Source organism: Balaenoptera physalus (genome assembly GCF_965194825.1).
Source record: "Balaenoptera physalus genome assembly, chromosome: 11".
Lineage (NCBI taxonomy): Eukaryota > Metazoa > Chordata > Mammalia > Artiodactyla > Balaenopteridae > Balaenoptera > Balaenoptera physalus.
Window position 1 is genome coordinate 7,214,967 of NC_138896.1, and position 27,596 is coordinate 7,242,562.

The following is a 27,596-nucleotide window of genomic DNA, read 5'->3' on the forward strand; positions in this document are numbered from 1 at the left end:
TAACATACAACAAAAATATTCATCTTCATTAATTGCATATGGTAGTTCTCAGATAATACAGACACTCAAGTAATAGACTTTTTAGTTGTTATGCTTTCCAGCTACACTGCTTGATTGGATCTCTAAATTTACACTCCATTGTCCCACGATGCACAACTGTCCTAACTCTCCAACTCTGCCTAGCATCCTGCTAATTCTATGAGCTTCGATAGCCCATTCTAAAGTGATAGTTTCTTTAAGAAAATAATTACAATGTAAATTAGTCTTCAACAAATAGTAAGGCACGTTTTGGAATTAAATGCCTAAGTACTGAAGCTTTGCTTCCCGATAATGGTTAAAACCGTTATATAAGTTGAAGCATATCCATTCAATCTATGTACCTAGAAATATCATTTCTTCTGTTGCTAATGAAGGTCCTACAGCACAAATTTATTAAAGGTATACGTTTGCATGGGATAATAATTGGGTCGATAATATTAAATTCATAGGCTCATTATTTAATTGCAAGGGCAGATTATGAATACAGCTTCTAAAATGTATTTTAATGAAAAACACTACATCCTGACCTAATCATATCAACCTTATGCTATCTAATTAAGGATGCAAAAAATCATTAGAGTCGCAAAATATTAGTTCCAGCTCCATCAGGCTGTGAGCTGCCCCTTCATGAATATATATTTTTTTACTCCATGATAAATAGTTAATAAGGTAAAAATGACAAAATTTGCATGTAGGCAAATTAGTTTAATAGAATGATGTCTTTTCTGACTACTGAAAGTGACCTTTTCCTTCTCAAAAAAATGGCTAAAATACTTTGGAATTATCATCTGGCTGTCTTTGCACAAATGATAAATTGTATGTATGAACAATATAAAAATTACAAAATGCAATAATCCTAAATTCTCATCATAGTCTAAATGTATTCTGTGCTTTTGCATTTATCAATTTAATAAAATGAAATTAAGCATATTATAAAGTGTCCATTTATGTGGCAATTTTTAATCCAGAGCATAAAAATGAGAAGCACGTGCTTAATAGCTAGCACTACGGCAAATATCTAGATCAAATTTTTAAAGCACAAGAATTCTAGACTACTTACTTGAAATACTTTTATATTAAAATGTCCACTCCACTCCTAATTTAGCATTTTAGATTATAGATGATTGCTCTCAATTAAACTGGTATAATATCTTGAAATCAGTACATCAATTATTCAACAGTGCTACCCTGCTTCCCTATTGAAATAAACTAGACAAGCAAACATGAAACAAGTTAAGAAGAATAACATACAAAAATTAATCACAAGGAAGAGAAAGGCTTCATAGTATAAACACCAGGTCATGAAGAGATGTGACAAACAAATAAAATATATAGGTCTATCATTTAACTTTGAGAATGTTTCTGTGTGCTTAACAAACATCACCCCAACAGCAAGAAATAACAGGTGTTCTACAGATTTTCAAATGAGTTGCATAAACATCTCTATGAGTCTCATCACTGATGGATGCTGAGTCTGTGTTGTGAAAGGAACAGCAGCAGTTCATCCAGATGTATTAGCTTCTGTTAATGGCTCAACAGAATCTAAGCCAAAATATTTTACTTAAGACACAAATGCCTTTGATTAAATCGTTTACTTTGGTTACATTTAATCAAATTGTCTTTTCTCTGGTCGATTTGAATGTGTGCACACAGTCAGCATGATGGGCTACAAGCTCAAGTGACACTCTCTCCCTGAGTTCCACTCTTGTCCCTCACGTGTCAGCTAAGCCATTTTACAAAGACGAGAATAAATATTAATTTTAAAGAATTAAGGAATTTCACAATCTCCTTTAATTTTCCTTCTAGCACTTAAGCACTAGTTGATTTCTCCCTCCCTCCCTCTTCTCCTCTCTTTCCTCCTGTTCTTCCCATTCTCCCCCATCTCTCATTCTCTGTCTTCTCTAGCTAAAATAAAAATAATTCTCTATTTTTCTCTGTATTCTCTTGTTCAACTCAAATCATTTTGGTACTTAACTTTGGTTGCCTTCCAAATTTCTAAACTTCCATGTTGTGAAACTTAATGACAAAATAAAATGAACAGGCACTTCGAAATTATCCTAGAGAGAAAGTGCTCTTGGCTTGATTTTTAGGATCATTTCAACCACTTCGGCCTTTTAAAAAGTATGCTGTTAGTCAAGGATTTTGAAGAAGAAACCAAAATGAATATAAGGTAAAGTAAAAACTGTTTTACTTCAAGTCAAGGACAGTGGTCTTGAAAATGTCTACTGTAATTTCAAACTAATTATTAAATTAACAGAATTCAAGACATATTGAGTATATTGTTAGTAAACCCATGTGGAATTTTTTTTAAAAACTAATGTTTAGGTTTCTATCAAGTAGAGAACAGGATGAGGTAGATTTTATGTCTATTATACGGGCAGACTAAATATGTTTAATAATTCAATGGTTCATGCACACATTCTTTTATGTATTGAACAAATAGACAATAAAAATGTACTATATTCTGCAGACCCTGTTAGGAATTGAGGACACAAAGATGGAGAAACTATTGGTTTATTACACAAGAAGATCTTCGTCTAAAGAGGAAGAGGGACACACGGGGAGTTAATCCCTAGATTGTGTGTTAGATGCTGGAAAGGTCAAGTAAAACAGGCAGTTTTAGCAAAAAGGAGATGGTTCTCTCTGGCAGCTCCACCGAGAAAACACTCAAACTGAGCCCTAGAGAATAATTCGTTTGCCCGGTGGTACGTGAGGAGTTGGGAGGCTGTCCTTCCAAACAGAGAGAAATGTACGGTAATGTGAAACAGTATGACATACTTAGCAAATTGTCCATATTTTTATATGGCCTCCTCATATTTTGCTAAGAAGCATTTGGTAAGAGGAATGTTGAGAGAGGATGGGAGAGATGAGCACACAGGAAATGTCACTGGAGAGGTAGAAAAGAATCAGACCAGACGGCAAACACACAATAGTATGAAGTTATTGAAGGTTTTATGACAGGGGACTGCAGGGTCAGACTTGCATTTTAGAAATACTATTTTGACAAGAGAGGAGAGTGAATTCATGGACAGTGCAACAACGTGGCAACTGTAGCATGAGATTGAAGGCAGAGAAAGCCACTGGCAAAGTATGGCTGTCATTCAGAAGGTGGGTATTGAGGTCCTAGACATAGGTAGTAGCAAATGGAATAGAGAAGAAGAGTTATTAAGGAAGACAAAGAAAAGACTAGAAAAACTCTGAGTTTTAGATCTTTGTGATTCAGAGTACATGAAAATGCCAAGTACAGAGATTATGGAAGTGTAAATGGCACAGGTAAAATGTGTGCATTAATTAATTAACTAATTAAGTCGATTTTGTTTGGACCATACTAGGTTTTAGGTAAATTTGGGACATTCATCTGGAGATATCAAGTAGGCTGCTGGATTGTATTTTGGGGGAACTCAGAAAGGAGGTGTATTCTGGAGACACGTATTTGATCATCTTCAGCCAGACGGAAGACACGGTTTGAAAGGAGGTTTATCAAAGGACAGTGTGGAGAGTCAGACAAGGAATAAACCAAGTACAGAACCCTGGGAAATGCTAACACATAAGAGGCCGGTGAAGCCAATGAAAAGGCAAAGGAGATTTCTCCTGAAAGAGGGAAATTAGTCTAGCGGACTGACTAACAAAAGCATCAAAGGAGAAAGGCAGAAATAATATCCCTTTCCTCCTGTTCACTCAAAGTCACTTTAAAGCTGAAAATCTTGTCATGTGTGGAAACTCATTCTTTTATGTTCTTCAAAACCGTTGTGTAATTTTGCCATATATATAATATATATATATATACACATATATATATGTATATGGCAGGTATCAATAAATACTTTTATAAGAAAATAAGAGTGCTGAACTATAAGTACCATCTGGTCATGTCTCCTCATTTCGACTAATAAAAAAATCAACATACAATTGAGTGGCAAGATTTGTACAGTGGTGGCGATCAAATACAATAGTAAATGGCTTCAAAAACAATGTGAGAAAATTTAACAGCTGGCTGATATGCTAACAGAATGAGCTTCTTTTGTGCAGTCAAAACACAAATCTACTTCAAACCAACTCACCTTCCTTCTCTCACCATTGAGTCCTCTCCATTGCTCAGATCTTTTTACTATATAGCTTAGTTCCTGATTGGAAATCTCCAAATCGTATGGTATAAAAAACTTGGTTTCTTCACTGTGGATGCGCTGAAATGCGTCTAATATCCAGGAATCATTGTGCAATCTAAAAGCAAAATCATTTGTTATCTGGTTTTTTTCCCAAATATTGTTTGCTTTTTTTCCAAAAATGTTAAACACTTTGTTTCTTTTATAAATTTCTATGTATTTAATTCACTAGTCCCCTTTCTTTTTCAGAAATCATTTGACTAAGATTCCAGAAATGATTTAAGAATTTTCTCTGCTAGATATCATAATCCAACAACAACAATTTGGGAGTTTTACAGCTATCTCCTAGAAGCCTACTATGTCTGATTCTAAGTTATAGACTGTAGAAAAATGAGAAATATTTAGCCATTAGTTTGTATATGAGTGTCCAAATTAGTTCAAATGTAAGGGATTTGTCAAAGGAAATTTGAGTTTGGATTTATATTTCCTCAGCAAGTTGGTTTTAGAGTCATGCCACTAGCTCAGTCAGCACAGAGGTTTTGCTTGGTTGGTTGCTTTACAACGTGAGTAATAAATGGACAAATCTGGTGAAGTATCTAACCTGATGAACCACTCATTTAATCTTTTCCCATTTTTCAAAACAACTCCAAATATTCATTTAGAAAAGCACTGCTTTTCTTGTAATATTGATAAAGTGACAACAAAGTATCTTACTAAAAAATATTAATACTTCATGAGTAACATTTAGATGAGTATTATAAACATTAATTAAGCCAATGCTTATAAAACTTTTCCATAAATTACCTCTAAGTTCAGAGAAGAGAAAATGTGTATTCTATCCCTAATCTATCAGTATATTTGTTTTAATATAATGTTTGTTTTTTGTAAAAGTTTAAGTAAAATTAAAACTCTGGGGAAATATCATATTTATCCTGTGACTTAGTGGACACTTGGCTGACCATGTTTGCCTGGAACCAGTTTAAGAAAGACAGAATTGTGCCACTAACAGTCTGTAGGCCAGATCAAGAACCCTAATGCATCACAGTAAATAAACTTACACATTACACACTTACACAATAAACTTACCCATTTGAGAAGTAAGTTTTTACAAGATGCCCAAAATATAAATTAGACTATCAAGATAATTAATGATCACATGGAAATGTCTTTCTACACGGTGTGGAGAATTTTAAGTATTTTCTTTCAATGATCAGGATAATTATATTTTGCTTTAAATGGTCTAGATAATAAAATTTAAATGTATTGCTTTCCTATTATAATGGTAATTTCACATTCACTGTGTTAACCTAGCTTTACCTTAATCCTGTCATTTACATATTTACATGTTAAAATCAAAAGTTAGTCTTACTCTTTATAAGTAACAGAGAGAGAATTTAAACTCAGAGTTAACTCCAAAGTTCATTTTATTCCATCATCTGACTCTTCAGTGAAAATAACTGACACAACACATATCTTCATTTAACTAGATCCTTTCCAAAATAGTAAAATAGATTTTTTTGACCCTTCTTGCCATCTAAGATGCATGTGTCTTTTTTTCCCCCCAACTATTTTTCATCGCATAGTGGAAATACAGTCAGCCTTCTGTATCCGCAGGTTCTATACCTACAGATTCAACAAATCAGGGATTGAAAAAATTTTGAAAAAGAATTCCATAAAGTTCCTAAAAGCAAAACTTGAATTTGCTGTACACAGGTAACTATTTACATAGCATTTACATTGTATTAGGCATTGTAAATAATCTACAGATGATTCTAAGTACAGGTGACCCTTGAACAACATGGATTTGAATTGTTCAGATCCACTTACATACGGATATTTTTCAATAAATATACAGTCACCCTTCCTATGTCTGGGTTTCACATCCACAGGTTCAGCCAATCATGTATCACAAACTTAATACACAATCTGCAGTTCTACAGTTCACTGAATCCTAGGAGGTGGAACCCCAGTATTTGGAAGGCTGACTACAGGACTTGAGCATCTTATCTGCTGGGGACCCGGAACCAATCCTCCATGGATACTGAGAAACAATTGAAAAAGCAAAATTGCCACCCGGCGTCTCTGATGGTCCATATGGCTTGGTGCCATCTTGAAATACAACTACTATTCTTACTATGTTTGGAGATTCTAGGTCAGCTGTTTGAATGATTTGCTAGTTGTCTTATTAAACAAGAGCTAGGCTTTACCATTCTCTTAAGCTTGTTTAATGTAACATTCATCTTTTTCTTTTAATGGTGGTAAGATTTAATGCAGTTAGATTACTGTCAATTTGCTGCCATAAACATTTTCTATATGAAGATTTTAAGTGCAGGATTATCAACAATGCAATTAACTTTGAATTAATTAGGAATCACGGCCCTGTTTCTGCTAGCTTCTGCTTCTTTTGCCCAGGAAATGTCTGTCTCCTCTTTACATCTCCTTCATTCTGTGTGAAAGAATAATTATACAAACCTCCAAACCAAGATCTACAGGATGGTAAACAAATGCTTTAACAGAGAACAAAATGGCACATTGGAATATGGAAAGCTGTATGAAGGTCAATTACGTTTTATTTTGATTTTTAATTTTTTTTTGCCATTTTGAGTGGCATTTCCCAGTGAAAAGCTTCACTATGGGTTGTGAATGAGTCAACTTACCAACCTCTATTAGTTTTTAGCATATTTCTCAGCTCTATAGAGCCAGCTTACACAAACAAGGAGAAAATAGTCTATGGTCATAGTCATATATGCAAAATTTAGAAATAAATTGAACGTTGATAATTCTGTAATTCATTTGATAATATAATTAGTCAAGCAATATAACATTTATCCAAAATTGAATTGTTTTATCCTTTTGGATATTTATGCAGTCCATACTGATCATATTTGGTGAACATCTATTAAATATTCACTTTTTTGGTTCTCTTAAGAAAGTTAATGATTCCAGCTAAATGTTAGAATAATTTCTATTAAGATAAAAAAGGTAAAAACAGTTCCAATTTCATAAATAAATCAGGCATTGGTAGACATGGATGAGAAAGAGCAACAGACTATTTTCTCTGTGTATTTACAGTATTAGAATCGTTCAATAAAATGTTAAATTTAAACTTTCCATGATCATATGTAGTTATGAAATTTTGTTATTTTCAAATAGGTTAAAAATAACACAAATACACGCATGTATTTTCATATTTTTGCCATTTTGGGTATGTGTATATAAATATCAGATTGAATTGCATAAAATTGAAGATATTGGATCATATTGGATGAAAGAGAGAAAAGGAGAAAAGCAAACATGGAAAGAATTCTATTGATTAGTGAATCTAAAAGGAGAATACACAAGGTCATTGCACTACTTTTACAATTTGTGTAGGTTTGTTTTTAATAAAAAGCTAAAATTTTATGATATTCTGCTGAAATACACATCATTACATGGTGATGGTTGAAAATTTTAACTTCTTTTAACAATACAACTATTCAATATGTCTAAAAATTTTACATTTTTAAATTTCTTCAAAATGTAATTAAAAGAGAGACTACATTCCACCTGTTCGTAAAGCCTTAGGCATTATTGTTTATAGAAATAGGTCACATATTATGCCACAGGTTCTGGTGATGGACAATGAAACAAAGTAATTTACAAAGTCCTCTGCCCTGTGTCCTACATTTGAAGCAATTCACTGCTTGGTGAATGGCAGAAGCTATTATGTTTGGTTCACATCTGAATGTCGGTCATTTACAGAAACCTAGCACATGACATTTCTTTTCAAGCTAAAAAGGACAAGTGTGAACATTTAGCTAACATAGTATTTTAAGGGTCATGAAAAGGATGGAAGCTATAACTTAAAATAGCTCGAAATTCAAAAAATGTATAAAAATGAAGAAGAATCAAATAAGATTGCTTATTTCTAACTCCAAAAGTTACAAAAGATTTCAGCAGTATGGCTTTATACATATTGTAGTCAATGTGCTTATGATTTAAGTTTGAAAACTACTTACCTGCTGGTGTAAATACATTAGACTGTGGCACATACAGCTCTGAATAGACAGCGTGTAAACAGTCAAGTTTCTTATAGAGTGACAAGCATATGCTTGCTAAAATTCATTCATTCTTTTTTTTAATATTTTAAACTTTTTTCTAAAATACAAATATTCTTTAGCAAAATCATTGAACACTCTAGATGAGGTGTGACACTGAAGTGCTTGTATGTATGGAGAAAGCTTTGGTTGGCTTTCTAGAAATACTTGAGCAGTCACCATTCTGTTTAATAGTAATTAAAATCCAAATGGCTTTGGTATGAACTTGTACTAAATGGAGAAAAAGGGAAATACAAGGAAGCCATGAAGAAGAGAAAGAAAATAAAGAAGGAAAAGTAATTTTAGTAAAAGGAAAAAGAAACTCAGAAAATAAAAATGTGCACGCAATGGGAAATAGTGAAGAACCACCCCCATCCCTGCACCACCATTTCCAGAGACAGTCCTGTCACAGGTTTCTAGTTATGAAGTGTGTATCCTTCAATGCATGTGTAGTCTCATGTTTGTACGGGGACAATCATCCTCCTCATTCACTCCTCATTCATGTATTTACTTGGTCAGCAAATATTCACATGTGCCTATCAAATGCCAAGTACTTGGTAAGTGCAACCAGTAGGGGAGGGGATAGGGGAAGATTCCTGGAAGGAGGTGGAAAGGAGCCCTCATGACAGAGTGATGGGGAAGTCACAGAGTGATGGGGAGGTCATAGAGTATTAAGGTTGTACAATGTGGGGAAGGCATGGCCCCAATCAAGAGACCTCATATTTGTAAGAGTAATAGAAGCCATTAAAGCAAGAAGAGATTTTAATTAAAAATGATTCTGGTTACAGTGAGAAAAAGATTTTAGATTAAAAAGGGGCAAGAGGGAATATAAGAAGACTAGTTGAAGGCTGATGTTACAGTAAGTCATGGGAGAGATTAGGGCATATTGGACAGGGAATTCTACCCTATGGATAGAATGAGATGAACTAGTTCAAGAGCTAAGGAACCACCAGAACCTGGAGAAGGTTTGTATGGAGGGTGAGAGAGAGAAAGTATTTGAGGACACCTCCCAGGTTTGTTTGTTTGTTTCTTTTTTTCAGAATTGGATGGGTGATCTTGGCATTTACTGATACAGGAAACCCCTTCCTTCCTTCCTTCTTTCCTTCCTTCCTTCTTTCTTTCTTCAGAACTGGATAGGTGATCTCAGCATTTACTGAGAAAGGGAACCCTACGTGAAGAGGTGATCTGGAGAGAAGACAATGAGTTTCTTTTCAGAATGTCAATTTGGAAGTCCCATTGACATATATATGTGGAGTTGTCAAAGTTAATAGAAAGTTCTAAATTGCTTAAGTAAATTCATATGTATCTTGAAAGAGCTAAATTTTAGAACTAAACTTAGCTGCCTAAATTACAAATCTGTTAGAAATATACAATTTAAATCAATTAACTTGTTCCAAAGGAGCAGATCAAGGTTTAAGTTTGATTTTACTACTCACATTTTAAAGATAAACGAAAGAGAGTCAGAGAGGTTAAACTATTGCCAAAGGACACACAGCTGGTAAGTAACAGAGCCAAGATCCAAGCCAGATATTGAACTACCACATCACAGCCATTCATTAGGCAAAAATTAACCACAGATGTGAATTTTAAGTACTCTTATTGTTAAAAAAATTAAGAAATATGACGTAGAAGTAATATTGCAGTTTTGGGAGTTGCAAAGACTGCCTAAAGATAGGAGTTGCAACCTTAGGCAAATTACTTAAAGTCATGAAGGCCTGATTTCTTCATATGAAAGGAGATAACAGTAACTGGTCCTGAATCACAGAATGAGTCTGAGGTTTAAGTGAGGTAATCTATATACTGTATTCAAACCAGGGTTGGCGTATACAGTAAGTGCTCAGGACACGACAAAAATTACTATTCAGTAACTAAAAGGAAAACATTAAAACTTTTCTTTGTAATCTCCATTTTGCTGATTTGTATGGCGTGTGATGGAAGTTTTTTGAACCTATACTTGGAGATCCTGAAATTATTATGAGAGCCAATAATATATTTGTTAGGGTTAGGATTCTATTCTTTCTCATGACCACAAGGATCAGCTCTACGAGTTCATACTGTCTTATATTGCATTGAGGGAATTAGGTTATGTAGATGGATCAGGTTTACTAGGGAAACCCAAACTATAAAGAGTAAGTGAACCAGAAGAACTTATGGCAGTGTTTTCCCAAATCAAACTAATCTGTGAGGTCTTAGCCACTGAGAAAGCACAGGGCTGATAATAGGTCCTGGTCTCATGATCAACATCGATAGCAAAGGTATTGCTCAAGCACTTAACCCAGACCTAAGGCTGAGACACCTTCTATCATTTGTGCTGCTGCAGAATGATAGCTCCATCACAAGCGTGTCCAAGATCACCAGAAATCCGTCTGCTGTTCTGAGCATCTAAGCATGCCACATATTAACCTACTTACCAGATCATTAAAGAGAAAAGACTACTCAGATAGGGAGGTGGCGTATAGGGATTGGGACAGTGGAATTGAGTATTGGCGAGAGGGGAGCTAGAGATCATTCTGCACCTATGATGTGGTCAGCACTTCCCAAGGTCCTTTGGATTTCTTACATACAGTGCCCAAGTGTTTTGCATTTCCCCTGCTATGTGCGTCATCATGACCCTTTAAAATTTCTCCTTCCACACTGCGCTGTATTTTTTAAAAATTGGCTGTTGCCAAAAAATTCAAACTAAAACCCTATCCTGATCACTTGGATAAAGCAAATTAACACACATGAGAGCCATGTGTGTACCTTTTCACATGTCTTCATTATACTCTGGATGAGTTCAAAATAAAATACACTTGGGAGCTACTGTCATTTGAACATACAGCCTGTGAGCCCCATTTTATCTGAAAGAGGTGTATCTTCATCATGTAGATATTGTATTCATTTATTTGCTCATGTTTTTAATCAAACACATATCAGTTGTGTGTCCATTGTATTCCAGCCACTTTTCTGGGTCCAGAGAGGAGACTGGTGAATTCTAGAGTTAACAATCTTGCCTTCAGTCCTCAGTCCAGAGTTTCAAGTTATTTTGCCTCTATAGTTCTTTTTCATTTTTAGTTGACTACTGATGTAACATTTAAAATACATGGTTCAGAGTTTAACATACCATTTTATATACATCTAATCCTCATTGGCTTGTGGCAGCAAACCAAAATTGTTGTTCTTTTTGTTTGATTATTTGTTTGTTCAAGTGTTTTAGTGATAAGTATAGTGAAAATGCTTCAGGAAGATTCTTAGAGATTATACATAATGCTAAGGCAGAGAAGTGGAGAATAACATTGGCTTGTACACATTATGCTATCAGGTGCAAGTGCTTACATGGAAGTGAAAAAGGAAATTTCATGTCCCCATGGCCTAAAACAAGCCCAAACCATGAATTTGGACTGTGCCAACAAGATAATCTACACATTGTCACCTCATTCAGGTACATATACTGTCTTAACACCTACTTGCTATTGGTCAGAACTCACATACCCACTTTCCCACAAGCTCTGGATTTAAATAAATAAATAAAAGGAGATCCAGTAGATTAGTTTAGTTTCTTTTATCCTAGAGTTACAGAAGCAGACTAATTTACCAAAACCCAGTTCACCAAATGACTGATTAACAATTTAGACTTAATTGACCAGCTTTTATTTTATTCTTATAAGAGAATATCATGTCAAGGAATGTTCTGTTTATCCCTGACCCAGCTTCTTGCAGCTATAGATGGGGACAGTTGGAGTAGAAATAGACCCTTCTATTTGCAGAAGAAAAGATGGAAGGGGAGTCAGGATATAGCATGAAGTCAACCACCCACATCAGAGAGCTTGGTTATGAGGAACAGGGGGAGGGTACTGATGGGCTTTTGGCAAATGGGCGATCAGTGAATTGATCTGGACCCAAAGCAATGAGCCATTTTGGTTACAATCTTTCAGTTTACTGGAGCTGACACAATGTAGCATCCGAATCTTTTAAAGAGCTCTATTCCTATACAAGCATATCAAAATGTACATAGTCCATTTCTGCCTATCAGGGCATAGAGTGCCCATGACTCAGTGACAATTTAAGAGGGATGAAAATTATTTAGCAATATTTAGAACTTTTTCCTTTACATGGTAAATAATATTTTGCCTTTAGTAAGGAAAATTGTAAAGAAGATTGATTCAGAAGTGGAAAATCTTTGATTATCTTATACATATTCCCTAGACAATGAATACGCTCATAATATTCTCATCAAAATCTGTCTTTAAATTATTTTAATCTAAATTAACTTTCCTAAGTAATAAATGACAGTAGCTAAAACTTATAAGGCTATTCAGAACTATTAAGACAATGATCAAGAAGACATCAGCACCCCCAATACTAATTAACTCGAGTACCAGTCTTTCAGATTTGTGTACCGCTTCCAGGAATATAAAAGCTTAAACAAATCTAACTGTCATTTAAATTGTGGTTTCTCATTCTCTGCATATTACAAAAAATATGTGTGCAGGCTATAGATCTTTTGGACTATTCAGATAAAGAATTTAGAGTTAAAGGATCCATATAAAATCAATAGAAGCTTTACTTGGAAGAGTTATGAAGAACGTTGCAAAGCTAAATATTCAGTAAACAGTCTGAGAGGTATAGGTGGTCATTAGAGTTTCTCCCTTATGCCAATGCCTGTAGATGACCATCTATAAAAGTTTGGTAAAAAGGAAAAATTTTAAAAAGAAACTCTAGAAAAGAAGAGCTCTATCACATCCAAAACATAGGCTGATGAATTAAAATTATTTAAAAGAAAAACCAGTAAGATAAAATGGCAAAACAGTTAATATCTAAAGGTAATACAAACTTAAAGAACAGACCCAAAAAATAAAAAATAAAAGGATGTCTCATGTAGATCTTGACACTATCTACATCAAATGAATTCTACATAGCTTATGATAAGGAATTTAATGAAAAAATGTCCAACTTAATAAAAATAGAAGCAAATAATTGTAAAATTTCTGAATGAGGAAAGATTTTTTTGATTAAGAGACATTTAAAGTCATAAAAATGATCAAAAGACTTTACTGTATATGAATTATAAATATCTATTTTTTTCAAAATAAAAAAATTAATTTAAAAGATAATTTTCAAATGGAGAAAATATCCACAAGCATTAATACTGTTATTATATATTATATATTAAACTCATATAACTCAGTAAGAAAAACACTTAAATACTCTATAGAAAGAAAGGCAAAAGGACACTTAAAAGGCAATGCACACAAGAGGAAAATAAAAATGGGTGATAAGCATACTGAGAATATTTAGTGACAGAAGATGCATGCACATTTAGAAAAGGATGAGATTTCATTTCTTTAATGAGATTATGAAAGGTTAACGCATGATGTGAACACGACTTGCTAAGTTTCCTCATGCACGGCTGTGGAGGCATAACTCTATAGAACTTCTCTAGAAAATAATTTCACAATAGTTATCAAATGTCTTGGAAACATCGAACTCTCTGAACCAGAATTTCTGGGTCTCTAGGACCCTATTCAAAGAATGATTGAAAATGGGGACAAGACCCTGAGGCTTAAGATGTTCATCAGAATTATTTATAAGATGCACAAAAATGAAAATAATCTATTGTCCAGGAATAAAGTAATATTTAAATATTTTATACTGCTTATATGGTATAAAATGTTGTATAGGCTTTGTATGTTCATGAAATAACATGAAAATATCATATAACATTAAGTTTGAAATCAACATGTATCAGAGAAAGAAAATATCATATGATATCACTTATGTGTAGAATCTAAAAATGATACAAATGAAGTTATTTACAAAACAGAAATAGACTCACAGACATAGAAAACAAACTTATGATTACCAAAGAGGATAGCAGGAGGTGGGGGGGATAAATTAGGAATTTGGGATAACATATACACACTACTATACATAAAATAGATGAACAAGGACCTACTGTATAGCACAAGGAACTCGACTCAATATTTTTTAATAACCTATAAAGGAAAATAATCTGAAAAAAAAATATGTATAACTGAATCACTTGCTATACACTTGAAACTAACACATTATAAATTAACTATACTTCAATTTAAAAAAACAAAAACAAACATAAAAATCAACATATAAAGTTATACTTACAGTACAATTTCAACTTTGTAAAAATAAATATACACAGGAAAATACTGAAATAAATTTATCAAAAGATTAACAACACTTTGTTTTGATGGTGAGATTATTGATGCTTTTAATTTATTTTTTGATTCTTTTCAGTAGTTTCAATTTTTTTACTAAATAACATATCCTTACTATAATAAGGAAAACCATTAAAAAGATCAATGCTTTTTTTACAGCTACAAAATCCAGTCAAAGTAATTACACCCAGCTCAAGAACCTCCTTGCACAGAGGCAAGGAACCAGCATCCTGGTCAATTCTTCTCCTAGAGCTATGGAAAGTGAGAATTTTTCTAGTAGAAACACTTCAGCAAGAAATTATTCAGGCTCTTGGAGAAATGAGATCCAATCAGCCAAACTCAATAGGGTCCAATCTGGAGCTTACACAGCCAGTCCCCATAATGTGGAGCTTCTGGTGCCCAGAGCTAGACAAAATGCTCTATTAATGCTCTTCCTGCACCACAGCCTTGATCTTCTTTTATGCCAGCAGTGTTATCACGTTTTGACAACACTGATTCAAAAGCCTGGAAGAGTTAGGAGTGTTGCTTTAACATCTGGATTAAGAATGCTAACCTAAATCAGTCAACATGCACAGATCCATATTGGGATTTTTCACTGAGATGAGTTCTTATGATTTCTGTGTCTCTTTGCCTACTTTTATGTCAGAGCAAAATGCCATTTCATTGACCAGATGCCTCTGATGGTGACAGTGCTTGCTTCATAGAAGAGTTGGGCTGCCCAGCTCTCCACCATCTCGGAATAAGATAGTTTAGAAATATCAGTAAAGAGAGAATTATTCAGCGGACATGTTGGAGTGACTTTATTTATTCGTATGGGAAATACAGGTATTTTCCCTGTTGGATACAACTGTAAATTTATCATCATCCAAAGGACTCTTAAGAGCATCTGCTTCTAAAATACAAACAAAACCTGCTTACGGTTACTGAGCATGCCTAGTTCTGACAAGACAGGTTAAGCACAAAGACAGTGAGGAGCTGGGGGAAACAGTGAGCAAAACTTGTTTATTCCTCCTGAATTTTATTTTAGTTTCATTCTCTATGATGTCTGGACACTTCCTCTTCCCTTAATCATTTCTTTATCCATTACAGATCTTCCCACTCCTCCTATCAACCCTTCCCCATGGGGTAATCTTTCTGTTTTATTTTAAAGCGAACAACTATTTGTTTAGGTAGCAAAAGATTAAATCCCAGTTATTTGGTGCATAAATTCTGTGCTTGCATTTTTTTATACTTTACAAGTACTCTTGGTAATAAAAATGTAGACTTTGGAGCAAGCAAAGCATCGTTGTAAACACTTATTTTAAGTGAGAAGAGATATAGTGATATGGGAATGAAGGAGACCTACCATGACCCGACCATTTATTTAATCCTACAAAAGTCTAAACAACATGATACACTATTTTATTTCTTTAACCCCTCTAGGAAACTCTAGTCATATTAAGTAGTAGAGTTACACTTCATGTAGAGCCTCTTGTAAGATCCACACATACGTGTTACACAAGAAAATGCCTAAAATCCAGCCAGTGAACATCATTGCCTAAGGCTACACAAGTTAGTGATCAAATGAAAACTGAATGATCAGGGAAGACTTTCTTCCCTTCCCCAGGAACATAAGTGCTCAGGAAAGATGACATGCAGTGCTTCTGACATGTCCAAATATAAACCAAGACTGTGCCTAAACAACATGGATCCCCTGACAATTAGGCAAATTTACTACCCCTATGTTAGTGACCAAAGGGCCCCATCAGAGAATAATCAGTCTACTGAAGGAAAAGTTGAGTGAATTCACCTCCCATTTCATAGAAAATAATAATGGCTATCAAATGTGCTTGCATTTGCAATTGTCCTTATCTCTTTACCTATCACATCAAGAGATAAGACTTTTTTCCCTAAATCCAAGGTTTGTCATCACATGTACTCAACCTCGGGTCTTCAGAGATCTTGCTCAATCAATCATCCTCCCTTGCTTAGACATCTTCCATATGTCTCTTTCTTTTAGAATTTTCATCTATGCATGTTAATATATTCAAACCACACCCATATTAAAAGCCACTCTTTTTAAAAAAATTTTTTCCAACCACTCTCCATTTGCATCATGGTTTTGTGAAAAGAATTGGCAGGAAGTCTTGACTCCATGTCCTTCACTTAGCCCACTGCAATCTAGCCTCTACCCTACAAAGCAATGAAACTCAAGGCTTCCTCCACCGAAATCTGTAGTCTATATTGTTTTCTCTGAGCTCTATACTCATCTATATTAACTTCTTATGATATATTTTCCCTTGTCAATATCAAAGATATCTCAAGGTGAATCTGAGGGAAAATTTAACCCATTATCTCCTCTAAACGTTTACTCTCTGTGTCCTATCTCTAGGAATGCTACAGTCATCCACCCATCTGCCCAACTCCAAAACTTAAGGTTCTACTAAATGTTATCCTTTCCTTCACCTTCCAATGAGCCCGGCAGTTATATTGGGTCACGTAACCATTTCTTAGATATGGCTCAACTGTCCATTTCCTGTGTCATTCATTCTCTTTAGTTAAGGCTTTTGACACTCTTTGCCTAAACTATTAAGATGGCTTTCTAACTAGACGTTCCTGCTTTCAACCTGGTCACTATTAAATCTCATCTTCTTTTCTATGAGCAGAGTGATCTTCCTAAAATTAAAGACATTTAAAATCTTTCAATATTAGCACTTTATCATTAGAACAAATTCAAGCTCCAGAACACAATATTCAAGACTTTTCTCACTTGGTCCTTGACTACATTTCTAATTTCAACTCAGCCAACTGCCCTCACACTATATCCTATACTCCAGCCATATTAAAATACTTTTGATTTGACAAATATATTTTCTCATAACAATATGTTCTTATACCTCTTTCCTTCACCTGTAAACATGCTTGTTTTTCTTCTAGCTAAATTATATTAAACCTTCAAAACTTATTCAAGTGTTATATTTCAACCGAAGCACTTGGCTACTGTCCCTATGCACCTCCAGACCTGGGTTGGTTCCTTTCCTCTATGCTCCCAGAGACTCCTATGTTGACCTCTTCCTAGCACTTTTTAAAAAATTATGTAAAATACTTAGCATGAAATCTACCCTCTTAACAATTTTTTAAGTGCACAGTATAGTATTGTTAATTATAGGCACAGTATTGTATAGCAGATCTCTAAAACTTAATCATATTGCATAACTGAAACTTTATGTCTGTTGAATAGCAACTGCCTATTTCTTCCTTTCCTCAGCCCTTGACAACAATTATTCTACTCTCTGCTTCTGTGACTTTGCTTTTTTAGATATCTCATTTAAGTGGAATCATGCAGTATTTGTCCTTTGATGACTGGCTTATTTCACTTAGCATAATGTCCTCAAGATTCATCCATGTTGTTACATAATTCAGGATTCCCTTCTTTTTTAAGGCTGAACAATATTCCATTGTAAGTATATACCACATTTTTTCCCCTTTCATCTGCTAATGGACATTTAAGTTGTCTCTACAGCTTGGCTATTGTGAATAGTGCTGCAATAAAAATGGGAGTGCTGATATTTCTTTGAGATCCTGATTTCAATTTTTTGAATAAATCTCCAGAAGTGGAATTGCTGGGTTATATTACAAAGCTACAGTAATGAAAACTGTATGGTACTGGCATAAATACATACAATAGAGCAATAGAACAGACTAGAGAGTCCAGAAATAAATGCATGCTCATCAACTGATCTTTAACAAGGTACCAAGAGTACACAATGGGAAAAGGATGGTTTCTTCAACAAATGGTGTTAGGAAAACTGGATATCCACATGCAAAAAAATAACCCTTATATAAAACCATCCACAAAAATCAACTCAAAATAGAGTAAAGACAAGTATAAGACCTGAAACTGCAAAATTTCTTTTAAAAAAATGTAGGAGGAAAGCTTCATGACATTGGTTTTGGCAATAATTTCATGGATATAAAAATGACTTTTAAAAAGCACAGGCAACAAAAATAAAATAGGACAAGTGGGACTGTATCCAAATAAAAAGCTTCTGCACAGCAAAGGAAACCATCAAAAGAGTGAAAAGTCTTCCTAGCACTTTTTATACTGCCTTATATTTGTTACTTTTCTTGTTTTTCTTCACCCACATATTTTGCTTGTTAAATTAATGACCTGTCAAGCCATACTCAATGATATTCAGGATCAAAGTTGAAGGAGGATTCTCCTAGTGATGATTTTGGCAGGGGTGGGGAGAGAGGGGAGAAAGTGGGTTAGAAGAATGAGGAAAAGAGAAGTTTAGACAAGCTTTCCAGGAAATCTCCCAGAATGTCGTTGTGTATCATTGTGTATTACTCCTTGTTTCCTGTAGGTCCTTAGTTTGAAGAGACAAGTATAATGATTTAGAGCAAAATTAGTTCTCCCTATAATGGAGAAAAAATTTCTCCAAAAGAAATAATTTCCTGGCTGGTCTTCATAACAGTAAACACACAAGAAAGAGATTTCTGCCTTTGATGTGGAGACGTGGTTCTAACTTCTTCAACTATCTTCTCACAGCCCAGTCATAGAACAACAAGACTGGAGGCTGAACCCTCTGAGGAATGGAAGCACTGAAACACCTTACCTGAGACAATACAAATATAAAATCAAAGATGAAATGATGAACAGGAGCACGTAAAGTAGCACCGTGAGCACCACACCAAGGATTCCTGATTGCATGGTTTTTTCAAACATCCAGTACAGCTTTGCTGCATCAGCTACAGGAGTCTCCCCATCATGTGAAAGCCGCTGACAAAAGAAGATACAAATTAAATAAATAAATAAATAAAATAAGGGTGAAAACACTGATCATCAAGTTAGATTAACTTAAATACACAAAGACCATCTGAGAGTATAATTTGTTTTTAAATTACATTTTCAAGGTGCTGAAGATATCAGATCTTCAGCTGCAGGAAGAAAAAGAAAAAGAGTGGATTTGCAGGGTTGGTTTCCCAGGATTTTCTCATTTTCCATATAGGCGTTTAAATGTGTGCACTCTACATGCAATCTATAAAGTAAAATCCATGTTTTATTTATGTACTATTAACTTCTGAATTTAATGAGCACAAGATATGAAGAAATTAAATATGATGGTAGAAAGATTCTTTTCTCTCTGAAGCAGATTTGAAAGGAATTTAATTTGTTCTATGCATGAAATAGATGGCTTATTTTAGAAACTTATAAAAGTTATCAGGCTACTTAATGTGATCTTGAAAACCGAAGTTTACATTAGGTCAATTTAATAATAAGTCTTTATTTTAGACAAGGAAAACCATATTATATGTTGGGTTAGAAATAAATACAAGGCAATGAGGTCTTTAAAAGCAAATATAAAATGCTATGTACCTAAGACATTGTCATATGACATCTTTGACCTTTGAGTTTATAAAATATGAATGTTCTTTAATTATGACCCTCATGATCTCAAGTGTAAGTCATATGCCATATAAATGTAAATAAGGTATTTTTGTCCCCAATGTAAGAGAGAAAGAAGAATTTCTCTACTTTTTAAACTGACAATTATATAAATATAGCTTAGTAGGGCACGTTTAAAACTAATCCACAGTACACAGGTACAGATAAAAACAGAACCCTAGAGAGGTTAATGTGTATTTTCCCTACACCAAAATATCTGTTAGTGATTGGGCAGTGATAGAATTCAGATGTTCTGACTCTCGACTGCTTCTTCCATCACCACTTCAGAACTTTCATTTTTATGCTCTGTACTTGTTAATCGGTTTACCGTGCAAAATGTGAGCTTGTTGCTAGGATTTTAAGCAGCAGATCTGTAAGGGTTACCATGTATTTCTCCTATTCCATATCTCACCTTCTGCTGCTTTTTGAAAAATAAAGACATAGACATGGGATTCGCTGATGAAACAGACAAAAAAAATGATATATGTTTGATACTGATAACATAATCTAATCAATAGCTGCTAATCATTCATCTGACCCACACGTATGGTATTGAATGCCTACTAAGCATCATTAAGCTCTGAAGATAAAAGAGTGAATAAGAGTATACAAAAGCCCTACCTTCTCGGAACTGACATTGAAGTGGGGATAGGGGTGGAAAGCAAATGATAGTAAACATGTAAGTAAGATGAAGTAACATACATGGTATATTAGAGAATGATATTTTGAGGAAAACTGTAAAGCAGGAAAAACGTATAGGAGCAATGAGCTGTGTTATTAAACATTTTGATCAGAAAAGGTATCACCGAAAAGGTGTTATTTGAGCAAAGACCTGAAGGATATAAGGGAATGAGCCATACACCTCCCAAATGGTATTGATCACACACTGAATATTTTGATTCCCCAACTAGATTGTAAGTTCCTGCTTGGACCACTGGGGCAGTGGTGGTTACATCGTGTATCATTCACAGAGCATAAGTATCATCACTTCATTATAATCCTCCTGCTGGTTTGTTTTATATGTATGATGCCTTAGATTTTCCAGTTTCTTCCCAGGTGGTCTCTCATTTGACTCTCTCAACAAACTGTGAAACGAGTAAGGTAGGTGTTACTATTTATGGGTATTCTTACTGTTTTGTAATTCATTGAGGAAATTGAAGACTGGAGAGGTTGACTGATCCAATGCCATATCGCTGACAAATGGCTGAGTTGGGGCCAGAATAGTTCTTTCTATTACTCCACAGTCACTACTAATGGATGTACAAGACATTTGCTGAGTGAAAATGCTTGCATTCTACCTTTGTTTGATCTTTGTTCTTTATCTCTCTGTCTCTATTGAGGGAAGGAATGATGCCATATCTATTCTATATCTTTTAAAATCCTGTGCAGAGAGTAAATACACACTGATCAATTAAAATATTCAACAGCAAATCTTTTCCCTACTTTTTATCTAGACAAAGGCTCAGTGAGAGAATGAATTTATGAACCCAATGGAATTACTGAGCATAGTATCATGGATGGGGGTCAGGGGAATGCATTGCCAACCTCTGAACCAGCAAACTGAGAGACAGGCAAACTCTTATCAGCAACATCAAGAGCCAATCAATGCTTCAGCCTCAAATCATTCCACCTGCCATATATCCTTTAGCGTTCCATGAAAAAAATGGATCCAAGACAAAAATTTTTAGTGAAATTAGGTAGCATCTCTCCTGACCGGCCAACTGCGATCAAACACAGATGATTCTGAGCTTTACCTGCTAGAAGGAAGTGATGAAAGGATTGGAGGTATGAACTCGGGCAACCTGAATTTCATTAGTGACGTTGAAACTACGATAACCATGACGCCATGTGGAGCTGTAGCTCTCCAACTTTAATAAGCAGGAAAATCACCTGGAAGTCTTGTTAAAACCCGAAGCCCCTTCAGAGGCTGGCCCCACTCCCAGAGATTTTGCCTCAAGAGTGAGTGAGGTACAGGGCCTGAGATTCTGCATTTCTGTTAAGTTCCCAGGTGAAACTAATGCTGTTGGTCCAGGGACCTAATTTTGAGAACCACTGCTTTAGAGCAGTTCTTCTCAAACTCCAGGGTGCTGTTTATCACTGTAGAGCACGTTAAAACACATCTTTTTATTCAGTTGGTGAGCGTATCCAAGCATGGACTCCAATGCTGCTGATCTGTGCATCACATGCAGCTTTCGAGTTTTCTTAAAGACAGCAAAAGTGGATGTCATCGGCAATGAAACATGATGGGTTCTAACTAGAGATCAATAATTGTGCAGATTGGGAACGAGCCGTCAAGCTTTTCTTTCCAAGTGGAGAAAGATATGGGTGTTACACTCATCTATTAGAATCCAAGTCAGCTTCCATCAGGTTACAGACTTCTGAACTGGTTCAGAGATGGCCCTACTGGAAGCTACTTTCCTGTAGATGACATCAGAGGCCCCAGAGTAAATTAAGGCAGCTCATTTTGTCAGCTGCCTTTGATACAGTGGACTATTCAGCTAGTAATCTCTCTAGGGGACCTGTCTAGAAGAAGGAAAGCCATTCCAGGAGAGCTGCAGACTTTCCTTATGAGGAGATCTCAGAAGACCATAAAGGACAGCAGCTCATATTCCCCAGATGGCTTCCCATGTGGTGTTGCAATAGGACCAGACTGGCCCCAGGAGGAACTGTGAGAGGCCATGGGCTATGGTCCTACTGGAATGCGGACAGCATCCCTCTCTACATCTCCTGCTCAACAAACCTTGACGGCACAGTCTTGTCCTTACGAACCTGGAGTCTAATCAAAGGGTTATAGGAACTTAGGATGGGGCAGAAAACACGACCACTTCTGACGGACAAGGCTCCCTCTTCTGACCTGTCATCAAGGTGGTCCATGGTACTGAGGCTTCAAGGGTGGTCACAGGCTAGAACTTGAAAACAAGCCTTCCAAGCACTGACAAACTTTCCTTGGCAGGGAGACTAGAAACTAGGTACATTGGTAGGCTCGACTTTCACTGCTTTTAGTTTGTTTTGATAATATTAAAATGACCTACATGGCTGCAGAGTCAACTGTCACATTTGTCTGCAGGTTCTAAGCAGAGGTCATTCCACTCCGAAATAAAAAGGCAGAATTCTCACACAAGGCCTAAAAAGTCATTAGTGGACTCAGCACATCAAGGACCCCAGTCTTGTAGAGAGCAGCCCAGGAGCCTTGAGCAAGTGAAAGCCAGCCTAGCAAACAGCCAAGGGAAGGGAGACACCTTCTCAGTAGAGGGTCTATCACCTTGTCACAGTGTGATCTGGTCCATGGAACCAGCATCCTTGGCAACATCTAGGAGTCTGTTAAAATGCAGAATTTCAGGCCCCACCTGCTGAATCAGAATTTGTATTTTGATATGATCCCCAAGTGACTTGCAAGCACATTAAAGTTGGAGACACACTCTTGTAGCGTAGCACGGCCTGAGAGATAGAAATAAAAGAGTAGCAGGCTTTGCTGATCCTAACTGCCTACCACAGCACCGCATTTTCACGGGTGCGGAGTGGACAGCAATTTGGTCCTCAGTTCTAAGAGCACGTGATTAATGGTAGAACCCATTTCAAATACTGTTAATAAGCAGAGTCCATCAAAAATCCCATCCCTATGATCTGCTAGGCACAGTGAATATAGTCTAAACACATATATAGCAGTTGGAAACCTTTCTTCTTAAAAGGAGAACTACACCAGTTAAGGAATATTATTACATAAATTTAGATAATTTTACAAATGAATATTTGATTTAGAATCATTATTAGCATTTTTATACATAATCATATGTTAGTGCATCATTCTTAATTTTGAAATCCTAAAACTATATATTTTAGAGTGAAGATGCACCATTTTGTCATTTCATAAACATCACAAATGTCAAAGTAAATGCCTAAGGAGTAATTTTTAAAATTATTTATTACTTAGAAATGTTTAAAAAACTCTTATTCTTCTTCTTGAGTATATCTATTATGAAAGAGTATTACATCAAAAGGAAATAAATAACCTAACCAATTAAAGGAACTATTGCACGATTACTTTTTTATAAAGTTTGGCTGTGAAAATCCTTAATATTAAAAAAAAGTTACCAAAAATATTACAAAAGAAAACTTCTTTGTAATAATTTTGAAAATGTATCAATTACTTTGGATTTGATCTCCAACATTATTTTCTACCTATTTTGGAAGTGTTTCTTTAACATAGCTAAAATTACACTTAAAATGATTATATTAGACATCACAATTTTTTATTATGAGAAAAAATGAATAACTTCAATTTAAGATGAATATTGAATTGTACATGACTATTGAAACTTCCCGTGTCAACTGATTTGTGCACTAACGTTACATTCTATGTCAAGGACTCATATCCCGATTATTTTACTTGACTTACCCCCAGGACAGTATCCACAATAAACACTGCCAGTGGGTCCAGAACTGTCCATAGTCCCATGGTGATGATTAACTTTGACAGGACATCAGGGCAGAAGGCAAACAGTACCTGACAGCCCCATCTGATCAGAACCAAGGGAAGTACCATTGCGTTCAGCATTAAAGGCCCCATCACAACCACAAGCAACTCTTCTCCGATGCGAAGTAAAGAGGTTGGGTAGCAGAGCTCAACCGTGAGGGGGGAGAAATGGAATCTATGGGAAAACAAAGCAATCACACGTGTGCAAAGGAGAAGAATTCTATAATTGTATAGCATTGTATATGCTGCATATACAAAACACTTTATAGAACGAAATGCTTTCTTTTTTTTGTAGAGAAAATTTGACACTTAATAGTACCCCAAAAGTAAGTGTTAGAAGTCTTCATCTTTTCCTTAGAAACTCCTCAACAGCTCACTGTTGAGGAAAAGGCAAATTCTACCTTGTTCATTGTTCTTGTAAATTTCACATGCCATCATAGAGAGGATATCATTTTGATCCACTGAGCAGAGCATTCTTTAGACTAAGAACTGCCCGGCAGGTCACACATACTCATTAATAGGCTATTTGAAATGCAAAGTATATCAGTGGACTTAGTAATGACTCAATCTCTAACAGATATCAGAAATATAAATAAATCTCATAATTCTCCAGAATTTTGACATCACTGATTAATTTTGTTTGTGATTCCTCTAGCTAGACCCCCTAAATACAACAACAACACTGCTGACAGCAAAAACATCTAAAGGGACAACTTGACCTAAGGCTTGAATCCAAGGTGAGCCCAGTAATTCAAGCAGCCTTCACCCAGGCTGTGGCACCCTCTTTCCATGCAAAGTGAGCCTTCGTTGACTCTAATTTTTCCCTCCCTTGTGCTTCAGCCTTGTAAAGCTATTTTGTAGTTAATCCTGCTTGTGTATCTCAGCTCTCTACTAAAAAGAGTTCTTATCAGCTTATCAGCTCTCTACTAAAAAGAGTTCTTCATTTATTCCATTCCTTGACCTTTGCTCTGAAGGCAGTTTTTATGCTTTGTTCTTAGGCTGTTGTGAATATCAGATAAAATAAGGTGTATACATTTCTTAGCAGAGGACCTAACAGAGTAAAAGCAGAAAAAAATGCTCACTGTTGCTGTAGCTATTGTCATGTCTCCTAACTACAATGTGACATGGAGCTAATGTATGATTCGAGCCTGCGGAACTAGGCAATAGTCAACAAAACATCCTAACGTATTAGGTCCTCTGTTGCTTAAGAAATTGAATAAGCTGAGCTACCAGGATATTTTTTTGCAGTCTCATTTCATTAACAACCAATAAAGATAGAGCTTCCTTTTCTATTGAAGAAGTAAGAGAGCAAATAGCAAAAAGCAACTAGCCCAAGCATATGATATTTATCCTTTCTGCTTTAGAAACTCTCGCACAAAAGAAAGAAAAAAAGAAAGAGGAAAAAAAAAAAGAAGAGAAGAAAGGAATATAACAGCTATATAAAATTCTGCCATGGAGATACAGTTATTTAGTATATTTAAAGTTGCATATTCTATAATATATTCAGATATTTGTGATTTAATTACAAAAGATGATCAAAAACTGTATGTGTGTACGTATAACACACACATATTTCTTCTCAAAGTATCTTAAAATAGTTTGCAACCTTCTTAATTGAAAATATACACACATCTTTATTTTTATCTGTACCATCTACATTTGAGAAAATGAATTTGACTTGTATTGATATCTATCTGTTGGTCTATCTATAGTGTCTCTGGAATCATGTTTATGGAGAGATAACCTTTAAAGTGTCATCTTTTTCCAGAGGATAATGGCCCAGAAAGCTGCCTGGGCTTGAGTTCAGTAATTGTTTGAATTCAATCATTTTGCAGAAGAAGCAATCTTTGCTTCTCTGAGTATAGGTAATAAATCATACTTATATTACTTCTAAAATACCTTCAGCCTAAGTCACTCTGATAAAAATCAAAATAGGATAAAATATTGTTGCTAAATTCCTTTTTGGATTCTGCTCAGATATTAGAACATATTTGAATCTGCTAAATTTTAAATAAATATTGATGTACCAGTTAAGTATTTGTATATACAGGCCCAAAATGAGAATATAACTGTAATAGACCTTCCTGCTCTTAGATAAAGACATTTTTGTCTTCTCAAATCATACCTGCATTTTAGGTCTTATGGTAAATGGACGGGAGAGGAGCTTTTTACTTTCATTTGGCCTCTCAAGATGAAAATGCATTCCTTTGACTGTCAGGGGAAAGCACTCACTTTGTAACAGGAATTGAAATGGCCTGGAGGAAAAGCCACTGGCTGAGGTAATGCAGGTAGAGCCGCAGGAACCAGAGAGAAGCCGTCAGCAAGATAATGTACCAGAAGCCCTGGCTTTGCCATTGAGCGAACTGAAGTTCTGAAAACACTGACGCCAGCACAAAATAGAGATGCTTGAAGAATTCTCCAGATCCAGTACTATCAGCTACTGAAGAACAGCTACAAACAAAGAAATAATAGATAAATTCTGAGCTTAAATACAACCAAAAGTTGGTTATATTTTGAGAATAATAATAAAGACATAGTGAAAGTAAAATTGAATGAAATTACCTCTGAGCTACCTGGGACTCAAACTAGCTATGTTCCTTTTTGCTATAATGGATTACTAAAGGGGAACATAAAAATACATGGATGTGGAAATGCAAATCAAAACCACTAGGAGATATCTCCTCATACCTATTAAAATGGTTACTATCAAAAAGAAAAACCAAAAAAAGCCAGAAAATAACAAGTGTTGATGAGAATGTGGAAAAATTGGAACTCTTATGCACTGTTGGTGGGAATGTAAAATGATATAATTGTTATGGAAAACAGCATGGCAGGCCCTCAAAAAATTAGCAATTTTTTGATCCAGCAGTACTCCTTCTGGGTATTTATCCAAAAGAATTCAAAGCAGGATCCCAAACAGATATTCGTACACCTATGTTCATAGCAGCATTATTCCTAATAACCAAAAGGTGGAAAAAGCCTAACTGTCCATCAAGTGGAATATTATTAACCTTAAAAGGAAGGATAAAAAAAAAAAAAAAAGGAAGGAAATTCTGCCCCATGCTACAACATGGATGAACCTTGAGGACATTATCGCTAAATGAAGTCAGCCAGTCATAAAAAGACAAATATTGTGTGATTCCACTTATAGGAGGTGCCCAGAGGAGTCAAATTCAGAGACACGGAAAGTAGAATGGTGGTTGCCAGGATCTGGGAGAAGGGGAAATGGGGAGCTATTTAATGGTACAGAGTTTCAGTTTTACAAGATGAAAAAGTTGTGGAAATGGGTTGCACCACAATGTG

The 27,596-nt window shown here is 35.3% G+C and overlaps 1 protein-coding gene across 1 annotated transcript in view; it reads right to left on the reverse strand.

Moving 5' to 3' along the window:
- LOC309638155 (uncharacterized protein) overlaps positions 1 to 27,596 on the reverse strand; it is a 343,672-nt gene that overhangs the window by 67,098 nt on the left and 248,978 nt on the right. The window contains exons 17-20 of the mRNA XM_082413765.1: positions 26,526 to 26,840; positions 24,216 to 24,468; positions 18,990 to 19,153; positions 4,101 to 4,260 (exon numbers count right to left, since the gene is read on the reverse strand). Coding sequence (XP_082269891.1) covers positions 4,101 to 4,260; positions 18,990 to 19,153; positions 24,216 to 24,468; positions 26,526 to 26,840 — 892 coding nt within the window. The remainder of the gene's footprint in view (positions 1 to 4,100; positions 4,261 to 18,989; positions 19,154 to 24,215; positions 24,469 to 26,525; positions 26,841 to 27,596) is intronic.